Here is a 20,989-nt window from a genome sequence, read left to right on the forward strand (position 1 = left end):
TTTTTGTGAAATGCTGCTAATTCCATGTGCAGGGCCAACTAGACAGGCACAAAGATTGACAAGTATTGTGTGATGTCTCCCACCTGTGCTTGGTCACATATGCAGAGTCTGTCATCATATGAAACCTTATTGTAGTGGCCATCATCTGAGCACCATAAAGGCATTTCTTAAGGCAGCAGGCACAAGTTCAAATGCGGTCAAATAGCATGCTCTTAAACACTAAACACAGTAGAAGCTGAATGAATTTTATTTGTATCTTGTCTTCACAGCATAAGATAGTTTGGCAGGTCCCTGTAACAGAAAGGGAGTCTGAGGAACAGTGGCAAATAGCAGTGCAAAACTTCCAAATCACTGGGTCTGGATGGCATCCACCTGTAAGTTCTTAAAGAACTCAAATGTTCTTAACCTTGGGATTGTAGTGGATGACTGGATGCAGATGTATGTGGACTTAATGAGTAGTAGCTGTGGAAAGTGCAAATTCCTTGCTAGGGTTCATTAGGAAGGGCATTGAAAATTGATAACATGATGCCATTATACATATCTTTGTGGTCACACTTTGCATACTGTGTACAGATCTGATTGCCTCATCTCGGAAAGCTATAACAGAGCTGGAAAAGGTTCAGAAGAGGGCAGCCAAAATGATCCAGGGGATGGAGCAACTCCCATATGAGGATAGGTTACAATATTTCGGGAATTTTAGTTTAGAAAAAAGATGAGTCAGAGGGGACATGATAGACATTTAATTGCAGGGGGTTAGACAAAACACCCTCAAAGTCTCTTCCAACGCTACAACTCTCTGATTCTATGAAAATCATGCATTGTGTGGAGAAAAGTAGACAGAAAATATTAGAACTCATGGAGATCCAATGAAGATTCAGGTTGGTAGATTCAGGACAGACAAAAGAAAGTACTTCTTCACACAGTGCTTAGTCAAACTATGGAATTTGCTTCCACAAAAGGATACTGATGGCCACCAACTTGGATGGCTTTGAAAGAGGATTAGATTAATACATGGAGGATAAGGCTATCAGTGGCTGTTAGCCATGATGGCTATGTTCTGCCGCCACTGTTATAGGCAATGTGCCTCAGAATGCCAGTTCCTGGGAATTGCTAGTGAAAAAAGTGCTGTTGAGCTCAGGTTCTGCCTGCAGGTGTCCCATGGGCAATTGGTTGGCCAGTCTGAGGACAGGATGCTGGGCTAGGGCTTTGGTCTGATCCTGTGGGACTCTTGTGTTCTTATGTACAGAAGGTACAGAGAGCACCCATGTTCCTTAACTGTTGAACTCTTATTTCTAAAGTAACTTGATCTTATTTTTAATTAACTGCCTGCATTACTTAAATACGCACTTTTTTTCTAAAGTTGATTAAAAAAAATTTCAGGCTGGTTACAATTTTTTAAAGTAAGTTTTTCAGATGACTTCTGTTTCGAGAATGACAGCGTTATTATTATTATTTTTAAAGGCAAGGCCAGGGGTGTGGCATAATCTAAGTGATAATCACTAAAATCTTGGAATGCTGAATGAACATCTGGCAGTGTACAACTTGTACAACCAGGTCAATGCAAGTTTATGCTGATACACATTACACACCTGTAGAAAGGTTATTTTCATATGTAGCATGATTAACTAATCAAAGAGGTAAGAGCTTGTAAATTGTTTGTGTTGAAGGCTAATCCAGTGTTAATGTAGTCTTCAGTTTCCTAAGTTGGACTCAACTAGCTTTAAAAATATGTAATAGTATTATTTGTTTTTAGTTGTTGTAAAGGTATAAATATACTCATGTGCATTTGGAATTACATGTTTACATTAATAAAAATTAATGAATGATAGCATGGGGGAAAATAATATGATCAATATATATTTGTGTTTTAAATTTTTCTCATCTAAAGCATTTTTACTTCATAGTCAATATAATATTTTATGTACATAATTTTAATTACTCAAAAATGTGTGTTTTGCCTTGCTCTGTTGCTGGGAAAGTCTTTGCCCTGAACTTGACACAACCAATTGGGTTGCATCCAGTGCAGCATTTGGTAAAGGATGCTAGCATAAGGGGAATTCCCCATCTCCTGTCCCTCCTTCAACCCCTTCACCCATCAGAAGCTTCTCCTGAGGGTCAGTGGATCTTCAGGTAAGACCTAGCATGTGGCGTAGGGTATCTCCACCATATTGTCCTCGCTCATTCTCCCTGCTTCAGCCCTCTGTGCCATCATCCCAGTCTTTTCTTGAGAATGCCCCAACATTTGATAGGTGCTTTTCAATGGATTGCAGTGGAAGTGCAGTGATGGATTCCCTTTGTGTGAGCTTCGTTGAGTCAGTGTTGCATTGGATACGATCCTGTTTTTCCTGGGTGGAGCTTAAACCCTTATTCCAGGGAGCTATGAGGGTGCTGTGTTGTATTTATTATTCCTTCCCTTTAAGTGTCATAAATTAGTACTTGTGAGAAGGGTAACTCCATTTGAGCTCCTATCTTTTGGGCTGCCTGGGAACTTGCAATAGCAGGATCTATGCTTCCTGTGTGCTGTTGGGTCTATGGCGTCATATTGCGTTTGGTGGTGCAGGGTGTGTATGCCTCATTGTGAGTTCATTGGTTGCCTTTATGGGTGGCATGTTGGTGTTGTCAGCAGAGTCCCTGAGTGGTGGATGCTGTTTACAGGAACTCTGCATCTTTAAGGTTTTTTCCCCCCTGGTTGCATATTTCCCCCTCTGTTCCTGGGAGGGGGAACAAGTCAGCTGCTCTGCTAGCATAGAGGTTGTCATATCTTTGGTCCCACTCAGTGTAATGTGAAAATAGTATTACTCTGCACATGTGACATTAAGTGCATGAATTATTCTTGTTACTTCTCTTTAACAATGCCTAAAGACTTCAAATGGAATGGATTCCCCCCCCCCCCCCGTTTCTATGGGGCACCTAATGCCATGGAATATTTATTGACTTTGAGTCAGTAAAGACAGAGATGTCATTCAGTGATCTCTTGCCTACTTCAGAGATGGAAGAAGAAATATCAGAGGGTAGAAAAAATTAGGGCAAGAGAAAAATTGGCTCTTCTTTCTAAGAAATGTCAAATTGAGTTTTTTGTAAAAAATGTTTAAAGAAAAATTATCTAGTGTTTGCCGCATTACTTTAATGGCCATATCTGCCATTTGCAGCTGTGGCAAGCTGTTTGTTTAGCGGTACAGGAAAGTGAAACAGATTGGATTGCAGAGAATTTATTTTTCATACCTGTCTAATTGCAAACACTCTGAACTGTGTGTTTGCAACTAGCGAACATTTTTTACCATCCATTGAATGCTTTCATTTATTTATTTTAAAAATATGCTGGTGGGTGGGAGAGAAAAAGCTCCTGCATCAGTAGTAGTGATGCCAAATGGGGGGGAAAGCATGCCTAGGCAGCTGGATGGGTCATTCCTTGAGAAGGTGGTGTGTGAGCCTCTCAAAGCTGCTTAAGGAACATCAGTTTTTATTACTTGTGAAAATGTTAGTCATATAATTGTATTTCATATTATCGGGGCTCCACCGTTTTTGGCTGGCTTCGGATGCAAAGTCAAAAAAATGTAAAATCCTTCAATTGCTGTTGTTTGGCCAACAGCAGCCAAATAACCTTTCTACCTCCCTTTCTGTAAGGTCTGGAGCTTGATGTTTTGGCCACTGTGTGACTGAGTTGCTCTGGCTCCAGTTCTTTCACCTAATATTGAAGCTCTGAGCAGGCTGAGATCATTGCCCACCACTACCACTCCGAGGTTGGGAGAAAGGTGCCCAAATAGCATCATCAGTGGTGATCATAGAAAGTAGAAATGTGTGGGTCTGCATTGGAGCTTTTCTTAGTCTGATTCCAGAATGGTAGCCAAGTGTAACCCTAAATTGGCAAGCACACTTCTAAATGGGGGAAGGTGGATATAGAGGAGTGAATTCAGAGGATGATGGGATGTGGGAGAATAGAAAACGGTGACGTCCTCAAAGGAAAAATAGTTACCCTGTCTAGTTAACCAGGCATTACTGGTGAGTTGGTAAGTTTATTAACAAATATAGTGTGATAACAAATCATAATCTCAGTTCAAGCCGGAACTGATGAAAGTGAATTGCCTGATTGATGAGTTGCAATTTGGTGGTTTCACATTGCAGTCTTCCTTTTTCTTTTAATTCAATATGGCCACCTTAAGGTCAGTTTCAGAGTGTCTTGGTGGGTTGAAATGTTCGCTTACTGGTTTTTGGATATTTCCATTTCTGATGTCAGATTGTGTCTGTTTATTTTTCTGCATAAAGAAGGAATGAGGCAGGGCATTGGAAGATACGCCAGTGATTAACATAATGTTGTGATTGACATTATCATTGCCTGAGTACATGTGGGGACAAAGTTGGCATCTCAGTTTGTTGCCAAATTTGGTCCGTTTATTTGTCTGTCACTTATGTGGACTGTTGTTGCTGGTAAGTAGTTTTTTTAGGCTGGCTTGGTGGGCTGGCTGTAATCAAGTACAGGTCTGCCATCCAAACCTTTGAGAGGGATGTGTCATTTTGCAGGATAGGCGGTAGATCATTGACACATTTTAGTGGTTTAGCTGGGAGCAGTAGGTTAGAACAACTGAGGTTCTGTATTTTTTCTTCTTCTATGGCTGTGCAGTAGTAGATTATTGATGGGTCCCATCTGGCCTTATAGATCTGCTTTCTCACTTCATTTGATAGGTCTAAACTGTAAGCTATCACAGTCTGTCTCATGAATCTGAGCAGATGGAGTTGTATCATACATGCAGCTCGGTTGTATACAATAGATTTTGTGTTGACGTTCTTGATGGACGATGGAAGCAGAAGAGTATGTGCAGTTGCGAATAAGTTTCAATTGTAATGTATTGCTTATATGTCTGTTATGTAGTTGCAAAGTAACATCCAGAAACCTGTTGCATAGAATGATCTTAGCTCAGGTTTTTTGTGAGGTGAAAGTTTTTGAAGTCATAGTGGATGTTTCAAGGTATATGTTTACAATTTGCCGATACCTACTACCTAAGATTTTCAGATCCTTGTTTTGAGGGACTTCTCCAAGCTAGAGTAGAAATTTGGACTGTACTCTTCTCTTTCCCATTTTTAAATGGGATAATTACAGATAAGGGCTATTTTCTTAATCAGTTTTCTTAATTATTGACATATATAATATGCTTTAGATTACGGTAACTGATCTGTTAGTTACTAGATCATGCTAATCTGTAACAAGTTAAAAACATGCTACAGTGATTTTTTAAAAATAAAAACAACAACCTTAGTTTAGTGGCAGGTAGCTGCATTTATCTTGCAAAAGTCAAAGCCCATAGTCATGATTACTGCTCACTTTTCTCATGGAATTATAACATTTATTTACTACCCTTTTTCCTGCTGCGACTTCAGCTTAATTGTTTATTTTTAATAACATCTGTAACAGCTTTGTTACAATAAACCTTTGTTGGCTTATTGTTGTGATTAACCTGAGAATTACTCACCTAGTCACAGCCTGGGTGGTGGCATATTTAGACTGCTGGAATTCAGATGATTAAGAAACAAGTTCAAATTCCTGCTTAACCAAGAGACTTAATGAGTGACTGACCTGCCTTACTTTCTCTCGGTTTCGTTACATGTTAGGATAGTAGTGGGAATAAAATGGTGGTGAGAGGACAACTATGGAAAGTCAGGATAAAAATAATCATACCAGTACTCACAAACACACAATAGAGAACATACAAAAAAATCTGAGCCGGGTGCTCTTAGGCAAAAGCAAAGGAAAATGAGCCTGCAATCGACAGCAATCAACTGCAACCTCCCAGGGATCGACCAGTCGATCCCGATTTACCTGTTGGACATCCCTGTTCTAGTAGATCCCGCTATGTAGACATGGGGTTCTCTTCTGAGTAAGCATGTTTTAGGATGGAAGTCCTTGGATTATATAATATTTTTAAAAAATAAATATTTCACTTTTAACCAACTACTTAAATAAATGTGTGTGATTCATCAGGGTTGTGTTTTGCTTTTCCATCACAAATATGTACAAATGCTAGTCACTGAAAATGTCAAAACTTGGATTTAACCCAAGAGCTGAAAATAGTGTTAGCTTTTATGCACTGAAAAATATCAAGCTTTCCTAGTGGGGAGGGATAAATAAGAGACTGTATTTGAGCAACTAAGCACTTAGGTTCATCTGTGACAAATGTTTTTCCAAAGTAGGTTGTATACTACACCAATTAAAAAGATGTAGCTGCAAGTGGTTTTAGGTTTGTTTGACTTGTTCCTAGGAGGAGAAAAAACTAAACCATGGAAAAACCTAAACAATAAGGTCTGAGTAGGGAACAATAGCCTGCTCTCAGTGTGAATATTATTGGAATAATATGCATGGACTTCATTAATTGCCTGTTTAAATGTCCTTATTTGAGTCAGTTCCAAACATGTTTTGAGGAATCTTAGCTGAGAGTGGGCTGTTCAAGGGACCATACTGTTCGTTTATGTAGTTATTTATTTTGACAAAGTCCATCTGAGGTTACACTGCTAAATACTTCAGAAGTTTTATGTAACAAAATAAAAGCTTTGTTTTTAAAGTTTTTGTTTAAAGTGTTTTTAAGTTTTTATTTATACTCTGCATTTTATTTTCCAAACAGAAACCCAGAGCAACTTGGAACACCTCTTGCAGAGCTATTTTGTTTTTCTGGTATTCTGTGTCAGCTGATGGGTAGTTAATTTTTGATAATGAATTTTGCCATTCTCAAAGAATATTTTGAAGGGGGAAAAAATACCAACCCATTGAATAAATTTCTGGTGGTGGGGGGGGGGAATGGGAGAAGAGAACAATATTGCAAGAGAACAATATTTTTCATCTCGGGACTGAAATATTGACAGTCCAGTGATCCTTAGCTAACTTTATTGGCTTTATTGTGTTGTATTTCAATAAGGGTGAGGTTTGCTTAAATTAAATTGTTGTAACTTGCCCTGGCACATCATGGGGAAGGGTGAGTAAAAATCATATAAAGAATAATAGTATTAACTATTAATAATTAATGTAACCATTTCCAATTTTGACAGCAGTACCATAACAAATAGTCTGGTTGGCACTGAGTGATGATGGCTTTGCCCTCTAAGCTTCTCTACTTAAGTTTCATTTGGTCAAATCTGTTCCATTATCCCTTTTTCCAGCCCATTCTGCAACTCTTAATCATTGGCCCTGAATATATTTCAGGCAGCACAACAAGACCTTTTTATTTCAGCAAGTAGAAGATATGTGAAGTACAGTATCCAATGAAATGCTTCCATTAGTGTAGGGACTTCTGGCTATGCAGTGGAACTTCCTTTCCCTGTACATCCCCTAAATATGTTATTGGGGTTCTCCCAAACCTCTAGAGCAGATTTGGGGAGAGTGTGGCAGGCACATGGGGAGATGGAGGGGGAAGGAAGTTATTGTGGTAACAGAACTACTTGAATACTGCCCTCTGTCTTTTAAGCCCCCCACCCCCACCAATTCAAATTTAGCATGCGGGGGAGAGGGACTGTGTTTTTTAATTCAAAATGAATAATATGTAAGAAGGTAAAGGACCCCTGACAGTTAAGTTCAGTCGCAGACGACTCTTGGGTTGCGGCACTCATCTCGCTTTACAGGCCGAGGGAGCCAGCATTTGTCCACAGACAGTTTTTCCGGGTCATGTGGCCAGCATGACTAAGCCGCCTCTGGTGCAACGGAACACCGAAACCAGATCAGCACACGGAAATGCTGCTTACCATCCTACCAGAGCAGTACCTATTTATCTACTTGCATTTTTTTGTGTGCTTTCGAACTGCTAGGTTGGCAGGAGCAGGGACTAAGCAACGGGAGCTCACCCCGTCGCAGGGATTCGAACTGCCGACCTTCTGATCGGCAAGCCTAATATGTAAATGTCTAAGCTAGCTTGAATAGCATGTTCTCAAAAGGGTTTGCAGAGGATGATGATTTTGACTTTGCCATGGTTTCCTACAAAACAGATACTGTACATTACATTAATATGAAAAATCTCAATGAGAGAAGTTTATCAACCTTCACAGTAACTGCACAGCTCTTTGTCTTCTGCATGTCAATGTATTCACAGTTCTGAGAATCTCATCTTTAAAAAGACTCCTCCTCCTGATTTTAGAGATATCTGAACACTTGCAGATGCTGTTTGTGACAAGCTACGTTGCTCCTCAATGGGCTAGGTGGGTGAGCTTGTGTGCCATGCAAAGTTACTTATTACTGTTTTGCACAGTTGTTTGCACCCTTGCTCTTAACACCATCTCCTTATCATGAAAGATGTGTAGCGCAGACAAAAAAATCCCAAACCGTAAATTTGTAGAAGTAATGCAGAATAGGAGTTTAGCAAATTACACACATGCAGGAGAAGTGTAACATTAAGAGTGAATGCCTAGTTCATTTTTTTTCTTGGTGTGGAGATTCTATTTTTTTAAAAGTGCATAGTGCATAATTGTCTTCACTGTATGTACCCTAAGAGTACTGTTTGTACAAAACAAATTGTTTCTTGCATATCTGTTACAGAGTTAACCTTTTGCACACCTGGCATGACCAGTGGCTTAAAGAGATAAGCCAAAGAAAGACCCCTGTACTCCATAGAGGTGTGGATGTACCTAATACGCTAGTTGTATAGTTAATGTGACTGAGAAAGCAAGTGAATAAGTAATTAGAAATGATGCAACGTGAATTTCCATGGAAGATAGTATGTGCTGGGGCCAGAGTTGGAGGTTTTGGGATTTTGCTCCTAATTATTGTTTGCAAACAGCCTCGTATCAGTCTGCGTCAGCTATGAATGACAAAGGTGGATTTTTTTCCTGTATTTCTCTTTAACGATAGGTGGAAGCAGGAAATCAGTATATGAAGTGTGTGTTCATGAAATGTAGAAGATCAGAGTGAGAAGAAATTTGGACTGTTGATATGGAAAAGAACTGTGCCTTAGTTGACTGATGGACCGTAGTTGACTCAAAATAAAGTGGTGGAAGTTTAAAAGCAAACAAGCTACAAGAGAATAAGTTTTCTAACTTGACATGATGTGACATGATGCCCAGTGGGGCATAGTGACTACATTTACTTCTCAATTGCATAGGATATTGGAGGTGCAAAAGCCCACTGCCCTGCCATGTGTAGAGAATTGCTGTTTAGATATTGCAATGCTTTAAGACAACTCCAACAGCAGACTTTTTCTAATGTTCTTGTGTCACACAATAACATGACGACTGTTTTAGTTCTGTTGCCTGATTCCTCAGCAGGCTATACATACTAGAGTCTAGGCTAGTAGTTCTCAAACTTCCCCTCCATGGATCACTTGAAAATTGCTAAGGGTTTTCGTGGATCATTTAATGATATTTCTGCCTGCTGTAGCAATTATGGTGCATTTTGCTAGATGCTGTATGCTTTTTATTGTATTTTCTTGCTTCTTTAATTTCTTCTATTGTATCAAATTATTAACAGAGATGTTGTGGGCCACCTGAATGAAGCCCATGGATCACTGGTGGCCTGCCGACCACAGTTTGGGAACCCCTACACTAGGCTGAGGGTTTAGAAGCATTTCTGGATCAGCAACTTAATGGCCTCTTTCCACCTTTGCCTGCTTGCCTTGAAAGAGTTGAAATTTCAAAGTATCATTCTGCAATATGTGGAACATTACTAGTGGCTGGAAGAAAAAAAGAGTAAGGCTATTCAAAAGCCTAGCTAGCTCTGGGCCAGGAACAGCCTCGTAAGACTCTTAAAGTACATTATGCCTTATAAATGTTAGCTTCAAACGTGTTTACGTGCAGAAATAGTCCTTAATCTGAGGCTCATGTCTAAGAATCTGAAACATTCTTCCAGCTCTGATCTAAAGGCTTGTACAGTGTGGAATTACTAATACTGTAATCTACCTCCCCCAGTATGTGGAAGTTTGTTCCACTAGTTTGAACAGATTGACTTTGTGTCATGTGTTTAGGAATAATGATGCAAAGTTTTCACCTAAAGTAAATTGCAAGGGATCAATCTTAAGTTCTGTTTAAAACCTTGTGTACTCCACTCTGGTTATTTTTCAGACATGAACATCTTTTCTTTCTTTCTTTCTTGTGAACTTTTGTATTGCATAAAAATAGATTGTATTTATCTGAAGCATTTATACCCTGCTCATTAGCAGAGAAGACTCCCATAGCAGTGTACAAAAATCAGTAGTAAGAAAGAATAAAATGATTGTTTCATGAAACATTCAGAACAACAGCTTCCTTAATACCTGTAAGAGGCAGACTTACCAGCATTTCCATATATAGTATAGCTGATTTGATGTTGAGTTCATGGTATTGCTGCTATTCCCTAAATGAATATTTTTTAAAAAAGTATAGCAAGTTTATCTTAATATTAAAAGTGATGCCTTTCAGATGAATTATTGGTATATTCTCCACTTTGTTGCACTAGCATTAATAATTTGAAAATTGGCTTCCTAAAGATTCACCAGGTGGCAATCTTGGAAACCACAAGCAAATTGAACCATTATTAAGACAGTTGGGTGAGAACTTGCCTTAGGGGAGTTGCTAGTTAGTTTTCTACCTCTCCAGAACGTATTCCATTCTCAATGTTGGAGCTAAGCACTGCTTGCTGGTGAGTAATTCACTCAGCTGATAGGCAGACTTCATACCTTTTAACTACACACTCCATTCTCCTTGGAGCCTAGATGCTGTTTTTTCTCAGAGATGTGGCAAGTGTTATGGCAAGTGTGAACATCAATTTTCCCACCCTCCCACTTTTCCTGACCATTACAGATTGAGACATTTATGGCGGCAGTGGCTGTCTTTGAACCATGGGAGCAAAACCAGGTCTTTGGTAATTATGTACAGTACCTCCTAGTGAATAGGGCTTGGTGCCTTTTTGGTGGCTGTGCCCAAAGCTTGAAGTCCTTCCCTAGGAAGGCTGCTTAGCCAATTTCAGGTGCCCTTCCACTGTCTTGACAAAGACTTAAAAAAGCAACCTAGATTTTGACTTGACTTCTTAATTTGCAGCTTGCCTTAATAGGTTCTACAGCTCATCTTGTTATGTGTGATGTGGCTTTGATTTGTGTTATTTGTGTTCTCTACTAACTATAAAATGGACTTACTGTATTTTTATTATTACCATTAGCCACCTTTGGTGCTGTATGTAGAAAGGCAGCTATAGAGTGGAGATAATAAAGAAAAGTTGCTTGCTGCAGTCATATCAAGTGTTCCTCCATGTCTACCCATTTCAGCTCAGACTCAGTCGCACTGAACTTCAGAGGCACTGAAGGTGCCCTGTCTCTCCCTTCAGGGAGGCATAAAGCTGGTGGCAAACACAAATTTTGTTGATCTCTAATTGGAGTAGGACACTGGTGGTGCTGTGGGTTAAACCACAGAGCCTAGGACTTGCCAATCAGAAGGTCGGCAGTTTGAATTCCCGCAATGGCAAGTAGATAAATAGGTACTGCTCCGGCGGGAAGGTAAAAGGCGTTTCTGTGCACTGCTTTGGTTCGCCAGAAGCGGCCTAGTCATGCTGGCCACATGACCCGGAAGCTGTACCCTGGCTCCCTCGGCCAATAAGGCGAGATGAGCGCTGCAAGCTCAGAGTCAGCCACAAATGGACCTAATGGTCAGGGGTACCTTTACCTTTACCTTTACCTATATAGAGGAAGATGCATTTCAGGGGGTTGGAGTAGATGACCCTTGGGTCCCTTACAACTCTATGATTTTATGACTGTCAGGAGCTGGGTTCATAAGTCTGTGAGTGTACCTTCACAGTGTCCTGTTTAAAGAATTTGAAATTTCACCGATGGGATATTAGAATGGACCTTTTTCTGTAGAACTAGGGATTTCCGGCAGGATTCTGCTTTGTATGTAAACAACAAAGATTGGCATGCTTTTGTGGCTAGACAGGGAAAAGAAAGCTTATTGGAGGTCTACAAGGTATTTGAAGAGTCCCCTTGTCTCTCCCAAGTAGTACTAGGTGCTGGACAAGCGGTAGGATAGCATGTTGGAGCTACTTTTGCGTCATCACAGTCCAACAAGGTTAACTCAAGGTTTCTGTAGAGGCTGCTTTTGGCCAACAATACTTTCCAGAAAATTTGGGGTTACAAGAAAATATTTATATGGGAACTGACTTGGATTAGCTTACTCCTTAATAAGTACTTTTGGCATGCTGTTTCTGTCAAGGAGAGGATTCTGGCACCAGCAGTGAAAATAAAGAACTGCTTCCAATTCTGTGAATCTTACACTGTTGTTAGATGACACACTAGTCCTCCTATCAAGTTCAACAGAGCCTAAGCTTAAATATCTCTTTGGATTCTAGAAGTATCCAAACAAGAAATATTCCCCTCCCCACCAGACAACTACTTTTATCTTGAGGTGTCAATGTCCTAAGACAACTCTGTATGCAGCACGAAAGCAATTTCAATTGCAAGAGAAATGCAATGGACAGTGAAACATAACGACACGTATTCCGTCCTTGCAATTACTTTTTCCTGAACAGTTTGTGGATTTAATTTTTTGATACAGAAAAATGTATTGACTGCCAGTAAACTAATAAGAAAAGCAAGTAAGAATGATTTGAATTGGATATGGCATGGTTGCCAGAATGGAAGGAGAGGATCTCCCTGATGTACAGCCAGATTTAGGAACAGGAGACAAGAAAAAACAGGTGACTGGCTTTTGTGTGTGCATTATTGTAAATGGCATAAGGCCCAATTTTAAGTCTGCTACTACTACTACTTTCTGTGCACTGTAATAGTAATAAACCCTGTTTGACTCAGTACTGATGTTTACATGTTTCAGTCACACCCAGTAGAGATTATTGCTTGTTTGCTTTCATTATTGGTTTCTTTGACAGTCAAGATTAGTATGCTAGCATTGTAAAGTATAAGAACTCTCAGCATAAAGATTACCTCTTGATAGGTGTGGGAAGGTTCCCCCCCCCTCAAATACTCATAAGACATTTCATATTCAAAAAAGTATGTAAATAGAAAACAGAATGCTTTGGCAATGCCTACTTGTAGGTTGTAAAGTTCTTTGCATTTGTATTGTGTGATTTCCAGGTGGCGCACAAGTGCTTAGTTGATATTAACCTCATAAAATCCTGTTAAAATCTTCTCCAGTGTTTCTACCACTGTTAATGGAGAGATCTTCACAGACTTAAGAAGCTGGCCATCCTTCTTTTCAGAGCCGTGGAGTGTTAGCCCATGCTATGGCCTTGTACCTTTTGATTATCTCAGCAATAAAATTAAGTGGTTAGCAAAATAAATTATTTTTACCTAATCAAATAAAGCCTAGAGTGCAGTAAAAACTGGGAGGGTGAATGGGCAGAACTGGACATCTTTGAACACTTGAAATAAAGTTGGCTCATTATCTGTATTTGTCTGGCAGGGACAGTTGGAGGATTTGTAATTTCATTCCTATCTTTATTAAGAAAGGACCTCAGTATCTGGACTGCATTTCCCCCTTTTACCAGTAAAAGTCAAAGCAGACAAATTGTATTCTATGAGATAACTTACAAAGTAACTGAAATGTATTTCTGTAATCTTGATTCAGGAAAAATACATTTTTTGGCTATCAGAAATTCATGAAACGGGGTTTGAACTCAGATAATTTTTTGCAGAAGGCTTCCATTCATATTTACAGCAATCTGTACTATAGATTTATGCGGAAGACAATAGAATCTGATTGCTTTCGCTATGTGTACTTAAAAAAATTAAAATGGGTTCCCTTCTCCTTCCCTCTTATATTTGAGCATATGTTTTTAAAGCTTTGCAGTAAGTTTTTATTTCTAAGAATAAAAAAGTGTATAAATAATCAGAGTAGTTTAAGTTTATATTTTTTAAAAAGTGTCAAAATGAAACCATTTAAATGGGGGTGGCGTTGAAAAGTACAAAGCAGCAACTTCTCTGGAATTGAGAGAAACTATTCCCAACTGGTTGAACAAACATTTTGGTTGCCAGCTAGGGCTGACTTTAAATGGACCAGCTGCCTGTGTCAGCAGCATAGGGTTACCAGGGTAACAGTGACTGTTTAAAGAAGAATGTAGCTGAGAGGGCAAGTTTTTGATCTGTGAGTTAAGGGAAGGAATTTGGTGTGATCATGCATCAGCCCTCCTAATCACACACACTCAAGCACTCAAAGCTATGTGGGCGGTGTGTAGCAATTTACAATTCTGTTGAAGCTTGTGTGAGCCTTCCAATTACTTCATTTTCGTAGGAGCCAAAGCACTTGGAGTGTACTATGAAAAACAGTACATTTGTGATTTTGAGGAATAGTGATGAGCGACTCACTGTTGTATGCTGTATGTGACACGCAGTTTGTAACTGCAGAGATAATTGATACCTCCAACCCCTGGATTTTGATGACTTTGCTTTCCAAGGGACAAGGAACATTCAAATCCATCTTCGGATAACACTTATCTCAAAAGGTTTAGATTTAGTCAAAAGGGTAGATTCAGTCATATGGATTTTTTATATTACTGGCTTTTTTGTTACCTAAATTATTTTATTTCTAAATGGTATATTCAAAAGATAGAGATAAAAAGATAGACTAGGCAGTTACCTATCTATCGACTATCATATTTATAGACCACCCTTCACCTGCAGGTCCAAGGGTGGAAATACACAAAATTAAAACTAAAATCAATCAACTATATTAAAACAAGTCAACATAAATTACATACAAACCAAATGGCAATAGCCGAACCTTCTCTCAAAGCCCCCCTCACCCTGCTGATGTGTGTATTCACCCGATGATAAAATGAGAACAATGTCATGATACGACATGGTTTAGAGGGAATGTCATTGCGGAGGCGTGGGATCACACCCATAAAGCCCACCCATGAATCCCCACCATAGCGATCTTATTGGGTAGGAGACCCTAACAGGGGTTCTCCTGTAAATATTAGCACTCAAGCTGGACAATATGAAAAGACACTGCGGGGTTGGACTAGATGATCCTTATGGTCCCTTCCAACTCTACAATTCTGTAGAGTTATTAACCAAAGGAATATTTCAAATGATGAAATGGTGCAGGCCTTGTGAAAATGAGTTTAATAACCATTTTAAGAATTACTGTATGTTGTTGCAGCAGAAATGTTAGAATTTGAAGGAGAAAACATGAAGTGAGATTTCTAAAAGTTTCAGACTTATCAATAGTGTAAAAGCTGTTTCACGATTTCAGCTTTTCTCCTTCAGAATGTTGGATTTTCTCCTCAAACTGACAAGTTCAACTAAACTACAGGCATTTTTAATCAGCTGTTCCAAGGATTAAACTGTGATGTTAAGGTTGGGGGAAAAGGTCTTGCCTCTTCTGAGACCTTTAATATTACTGGTATTTGAGGAATGTGTTCATAAAGTTTGAAACTGAATGTAGTCTCTCTTTCATGTTCTGAAAACAGGCAGCTTTGGCACTTCGGTCTGAATCTTAGTAAATACCTTATTTTGTTGACTTTTCTCAGTTTATTCATTATACAGTACGTTTAAGCATCTTTTATATTCTGGTACAAGAAAATTATAACAGTCATTTATTGTATATTAAAACTTTAGACTGATTAAAGTGGTGTGTGCTTGTTTTTTTGTTTTTGTTTTTGCTAGTTCTTCTAGTTAAAAAAAGGTCTTTAAAAACTGGCAAATCTAAAACTATCTTTGTAAGTTTCTTCAATTCCTGCATTCCTTCTTAGCCTTTGAATGAAAAAGTGGCTTGGTTCACATGTTACAGGAAGCCAAACTATGGCTTGCCATGAATGACCAAGGGTGCTGCTGGACAAATCGCTCTTGCCCTGCTCTTCCTTTTCCCAAGGCAGAATGAAACAAGCCGGAATGCTGGCTTGTTTCTCTCAAAATAAGCCACAAGAGGAAGTCTTGGTTGAAGAGCCAGGCCCTCTCTGAGAAACAAAACAAACTTTAAAATCAGTATTCAGTGCATTGGTGGTTAACTGCTTGTCTGCTAGATTTTGATCTAGTGAGATGTAGTTGGCTTAAGACAGCAGGTTTCTTTAAATCAGACACTTCTGTTAGTTTAGGTATCCCTAGTTTCAGTGACTAGAACCAAGAAGTATGCCCATGATTTGTTTCTCCCTTTTTAGCCACTGGATATTTGTTTCCTCCAATAACAATGCAAATTATTTTTGTTCTGAGTGAATAGGACGGCACTCCATATATATTTCTAAAAGAAAAAATAGGCGTTTTGTTTGCAGAACTGCCATTCAGGGTCCAGCATTTTAAAATTGATACCTTCCTATACCAGTATAATGCTACCAATCATTCAGTTGCCAGCTCTCTACCATCATCTGTGCTTAGGTTTATCAAAATAAATAATCACAGCCTTTTCTTCAATTACAGTATTCTTCAATTACAATAAATATTGCTGCCCTGCATTTGTAGTAGGCAACAATGAATCTAGGAATTAGTCAAAGTTAAGAACTTGATTATCCAAGGATCAGACTAATATATTTGCACCCTATCGTAGGATAAACTTCATAGGCATAGTCTTTGAATGGTTGACTCACATTAAGCAACATTTGCTTTTTAAATCCATGGTAACTATTGCCCATATTGTTACTCTATAATTTATGTGTGCTCTGCAACAGATAAAGCTGAACATTTTGTTTCACCAAACCTTTAAGTAAGGTTTGGCAATGAAAATGGGACCCTCTTGTGAGTCCCTTAAGAAGACTCTGGAGACAAAGAAAGGAGACATAGATATTTTTCTGCTTGTGATGTTTTGAAAGACTGTGCTCTAGAGCAGTATTTCCCATTTTTTTCTGACCATGGCTCTCTTCCAAATGTTTCCTTCTTCTGCCCCCCCACCCCATCCTATTTGTAGAAAGAGGTGGGGGGGGAGATGGGGGTTGGGTGGCGATGTTTCTATTTTACTTACTATATGTAGGGTTTGGTGTCAGCGTTGCTTGTGCAGGTTCTTTGCTGTTCCCCTTGGCAACATCTGAAGGCCCTGATCTGCTAGGCGCTGGGGTGGATTACACCCCGCGCCTTGCAAGTCAGGCCCAGGCGGCCACCTGGCCCAGCGCTGGCGGCAGCTACAAGCAGTGGGCAAAATGGGAGTCTCAGCAATCACCCTCTCTTGCTGGAAACAAACCAGGACTGCGCCAAGAAAATGCAGGTGGCAAAAAGAAACGGTAGGCTGCCTCCTGGTGGGATGCTCCCTTACCTGCTTGTGATTGGCCAAGCAGATAGCCAGCCAATCAGGATTTCTTTTTTAAAAAATATTTCTATTCTTTTCTTCTCACTTCCCTCTGTGACCTCCTAGCCTCCTGCTGTGCCCCCCCTCCATTTACATAATGTTCACCTGTGGCCCCCTTGGATTATTCTGCTCCCCCCCAGGGGGCCATATGGCCCCCAGTTGGGAAACACTGCTGTAGAGTTGTAGATCAGATGTGTGAGCTGTATAAAAAAAGCAATAATAGCTGTGTGTAAACTTAGAGAACACAAATGGAGTCTTCCCAATGCAATATAATTATGCAAGATGAAAAGAATGCCCAGTGGGAATGTTTACTTTAGAAAACAGTAATGCTTTATTTAATACACATAATTAAACAGCTTTTTGAGTGAAAAAAAAATCTTCTTATAACAGTGGCTGTATAATAAGAGCCAGGTTCTGATCTTGATAATTTGGTCCATCTGTGCTGAATTAATTTATGTTTACTACAGCCTTAGCAGAAGTACTTGATTTTAATTTACGTAACATGAAAAGAACTGACCCAAGTATCTGTTTAAATAGAAACAGACTAGATTGCACAAATGAAGGGTGGGGCTTAGTACTTGACACTGAAGCAGAAACAAATATGTTGAATGGAGCTTTGGTAAACCACTGTTGGTGACCACAACACATATTTTCATCTCTTTTGGAGGATAGCATCAAAGGAACCTGAGAATCACAGAATTGTAGAGTTGGAAGGGACCCCAAGGGTCATCTATAGCCCAGTCATTGCAATGGAGGAATAACAGCTAAAGAATATTTGACAGATGGCCATCCAACCTCTGTTTTAAAATACTGAAAGAGCGAGAGTCCACCACTTTCTGAGATAGCCCGTTCTATGCTTGATCAGTTCTTACCGTCAGAAAGTTCTTCCAAATGTTTAGTTGGAATCTCCTTTCTTGAAATTTGAATCCATTGCTTTGGATCCTACACTGGATTTGCACAGTTAACCCATTTTTTTTTAGTTATCAAAAGGCTTTCATTTAATGGAATCATATTTTTGCCCCACCCCAAATATGTAATGTTGACAGAATGAATATTTGTAATATTGCAACGGTAGTTAATGTGTAGTCGGTGCATTTGTTCTTTTTAAAGTGTGCGCATTATATTCTGCTTCTGAGAGAAGTAGACCTGTTACATCATTACCACCTTGTGTTGTGTTAATGGGAAAGAATGTACATATTAGGACCTTTTACTGGGGGGGGGGTTAAATATTTATTTTCTTACATTTATGCCTCTCATTTCTTCCACCATGCAGCCCAAGATAGCATATCAATGGTTTCCTGTCATTTACTAGACCTGATTTGCTTTTGCAGCGTGGTGACTGCAAGTGCTATATGTGAGACTCATCTGAGATGTTCTCTAGTTGCACATTTGAACAAGAACTTCTACATAATACTGCACCAATGTGTAGTATATTCTTTGAAGATGTAGTTCTTCTAAGATAGCAACATACAGAACAAGCATAGTAAGAGGCTGACTTTGAGAAGATAGTGGGAACAAATGCTGGGAGAAAGCAAGAAGCTGAAAGATCTTTGCTTCAGGAAAAGACTAGGCAACAGTCCCCAATTACAATCAGAGAATCTGTATGCGAATCTAGCTCAAAACTGGAAGAGAGGAGTTGATAGATGTTTGGAGCACTTCTGAAGCTTTATGTGATGTCAAAAGACCTCCCCTTTCCCTTCAATGCAGTGCTAGCTACGTATATAATTTGGCTGCCCACAGTTAGCCACTTGGATGCTTTTCTAGTAGACATTGCAAGCAGTCAGCCAGAAACCTGATGGAATTGTTGAAAAGTAAATGTAATTGATCCACACACCCCTCCAGCAGAAGACATCTTTGCAATATCTTTTGCTGTCTTTTATGTTATTTGTGTTTCTCGATTAAGTAGCAATCTTCAGTTAAAGAACAGAATGGTGTTAAAAATACTGTAACAGCAAAAAATATAGTGTTTTTATGAATTACCCCTTTTAGAATGAGTTATGGCCAGCACATGTGTGCACACTTACGGTATTCTCTGCAAATATTACTTATCTAATTTGTTTTGCTTTCGGAACCAACTTTTATTCAAAACAGCTTTCTTGAGCCTCTATAATAGACTGTTTTTAAAACTTTGATTTTTAGGTCGTAACTCATTTATGTGGAAGGGCGACATGATGTTTTGAAGTATGACAGAAGTACTGATGCTGTACCAGAGGCTAGAAATATTAATGGCCAAATCTAGGTGAGTGTACGTACCTTTGGCCAGATGTTTCTCTTCACCACCTTCTGAACTTGCCTGAATAGTTAAAAACCATGCTCAAGACGGCTTGCAACATGAAAATAAATACATAATTACAAATGTAGTAAAGAAAACACATCGAAAAGTTCACAACCAAATCAAACAATTCACATAAATCATAATAAGATCTAAAAAGAAATACAAAAAAATAATATCAGTAATAGCAACAAATACTAAACAAATCCCCAGGCCAAAAGTCTGTTCATGAGCCTCAACTTTTGTAGCTGGAGGTTCCAAGCCACAGCAAGGCAAGGAGCAGGACTTCCAGGATCTTATTGTGAGTAAGATCCAGTTATGTCCACTCACTTGCATAAAATGAACTAATGCAACAGGACTTTCAGTTTACTCCTGGAGCAGATTTGGGGGGATGTGGGGCCTGGAGGGGGGAAGGAGGACCGGGGAATCCCACTGCCCTAGTGGGCAAGTACTCACTCATGCCATGTTGGTGCTCACCCTATGCACTGTGTTTTTTGCCCTATAGGACGCACTTTTCCCCCTCCAAAAATGAAGGGGAAATGTGTGTGCGTCCTATGGGGCGAATGCAGGCTTTCGCTGAAGCCTGGAGAGCGAGAGGGGTCGGTGCGCACCGACCCCTCTCTCTCTCCAGGCTTCAGGAAGCTATCCACAAGCCGTGGGAGAGCTGCCTGCACCCCGAAGCCTGGGGGCGCGCTGAGCTCAGCGCCCCCCAGGTTTTGGGCTTCACACAGCTCTCCCACAGCTTGTGGAGAGCTGCCTGTTCTGGGGGCTGGGGTCGGGGGAAGCTCGGGCTTCCCCCGCCCCAGCCCCATGCCTGGGGGGGAAATAAAAATGTTTTTCTTTATTTCCTCCTCCCAAAAACTAGGTGCGTCCTATGGGCCGATGCATCCTATGGCCCGAAAAATACGGTAGTTTTCTACAATACATTCTTATATTCTGTCTGTCTCCATTAATGTACAATTGTCTTTCTTCTGCCAATTTTCTTTAATGCTTTGGGTATATGGTCAATTTATATGCCATTTGCATGTTTGTTATCATTTCTCTTTTTGAAATGCATTCTCTTTTACTTTGGTTTTAGCAATCACATGGTCTTCTAAAGAAGTCATGGGTAGCTGTTGTAGCTGTCCAGATAAAGAAGCAGTCCCTGATAACCATCGAAACAAATTCAAGGTAGGGTTTTGTCACCTTTAATGGGCACAGAATTCAGATTATGTGGTGGCAGGTTAGGGACAGAAAATGTGAAATCAGTAGGGCAATTTGGAAATGTTTGGATTTTTCTTTCTCTCTTGGTGGACTTGCTTTTTAAGCAGATAGGTTGTTCAAAAATAAATTAAGCCATAGTATTTGTATTTCATATAGTATCCGACTCTTGTCTAATTACCACAGAGACAGCCTAGATTTCTGTCTTCACATCTCTTAGCATTATTAGCTAAAGATAGTTAACCACCACTAATTGCCAGTCTTGAAATGCCTAGAGGGAGGGTGGAAATATATGTGGCCTTCAATAGTCATGGCCCCATGTTAAGAGGAAAATAAAATACATTTGAACTGTATTAC

At 39.6% G+C, this 20,989-nt stretch overlaps 1 protein-coding gene across 2 annotated transcripts in view; it reads left to right on the forward strand.

Moving 5' to 3' along the window:
• Positions 1-20,989, forward strand: part of FRS2 (fibroblast growth factor receptor substrate 2) — a 41,194-nt gene that overhangs the window by 2,159 nt on the left and 18,046 nt on the right. Inside the window, exons 1-3 of one of the 2 annotated variants that reach the window (XM_082241118.1) lie at positions 12,489-12,625; positions 19,300-19,399; positions 20,511-20,602. In XM_082241118.1, the coding sequence (XP_082097244.1) occupies positions 20,537-20,602 (66 nt within the window). In that variant the 5' untranslated portion in view covers positions 12,489-12,625; positions 19,300-19,399; positions 20,511-20,536. Of the gene's footprint in view, positions 1-12,488; positions 12,626-19,299; positions 19,400-20,510; positions 20,603-20,989 lie in introns of those variants that run through there. The other variant, XM_082241117.1, reaches the window with a different exon arrangement.

Source organism: Podarcis vaucheri (genome assembly GCF_965113315.1).
Source record: "Podarcis vaucheri genome assembly, chromosome: 10".
Classification (NCBI taxonomy): Eukaryota; Metazoa; Chordata; class Lepidosauria; order Squamata; family Lacertidae; genus Podarcis; species Podarcis vaucheri.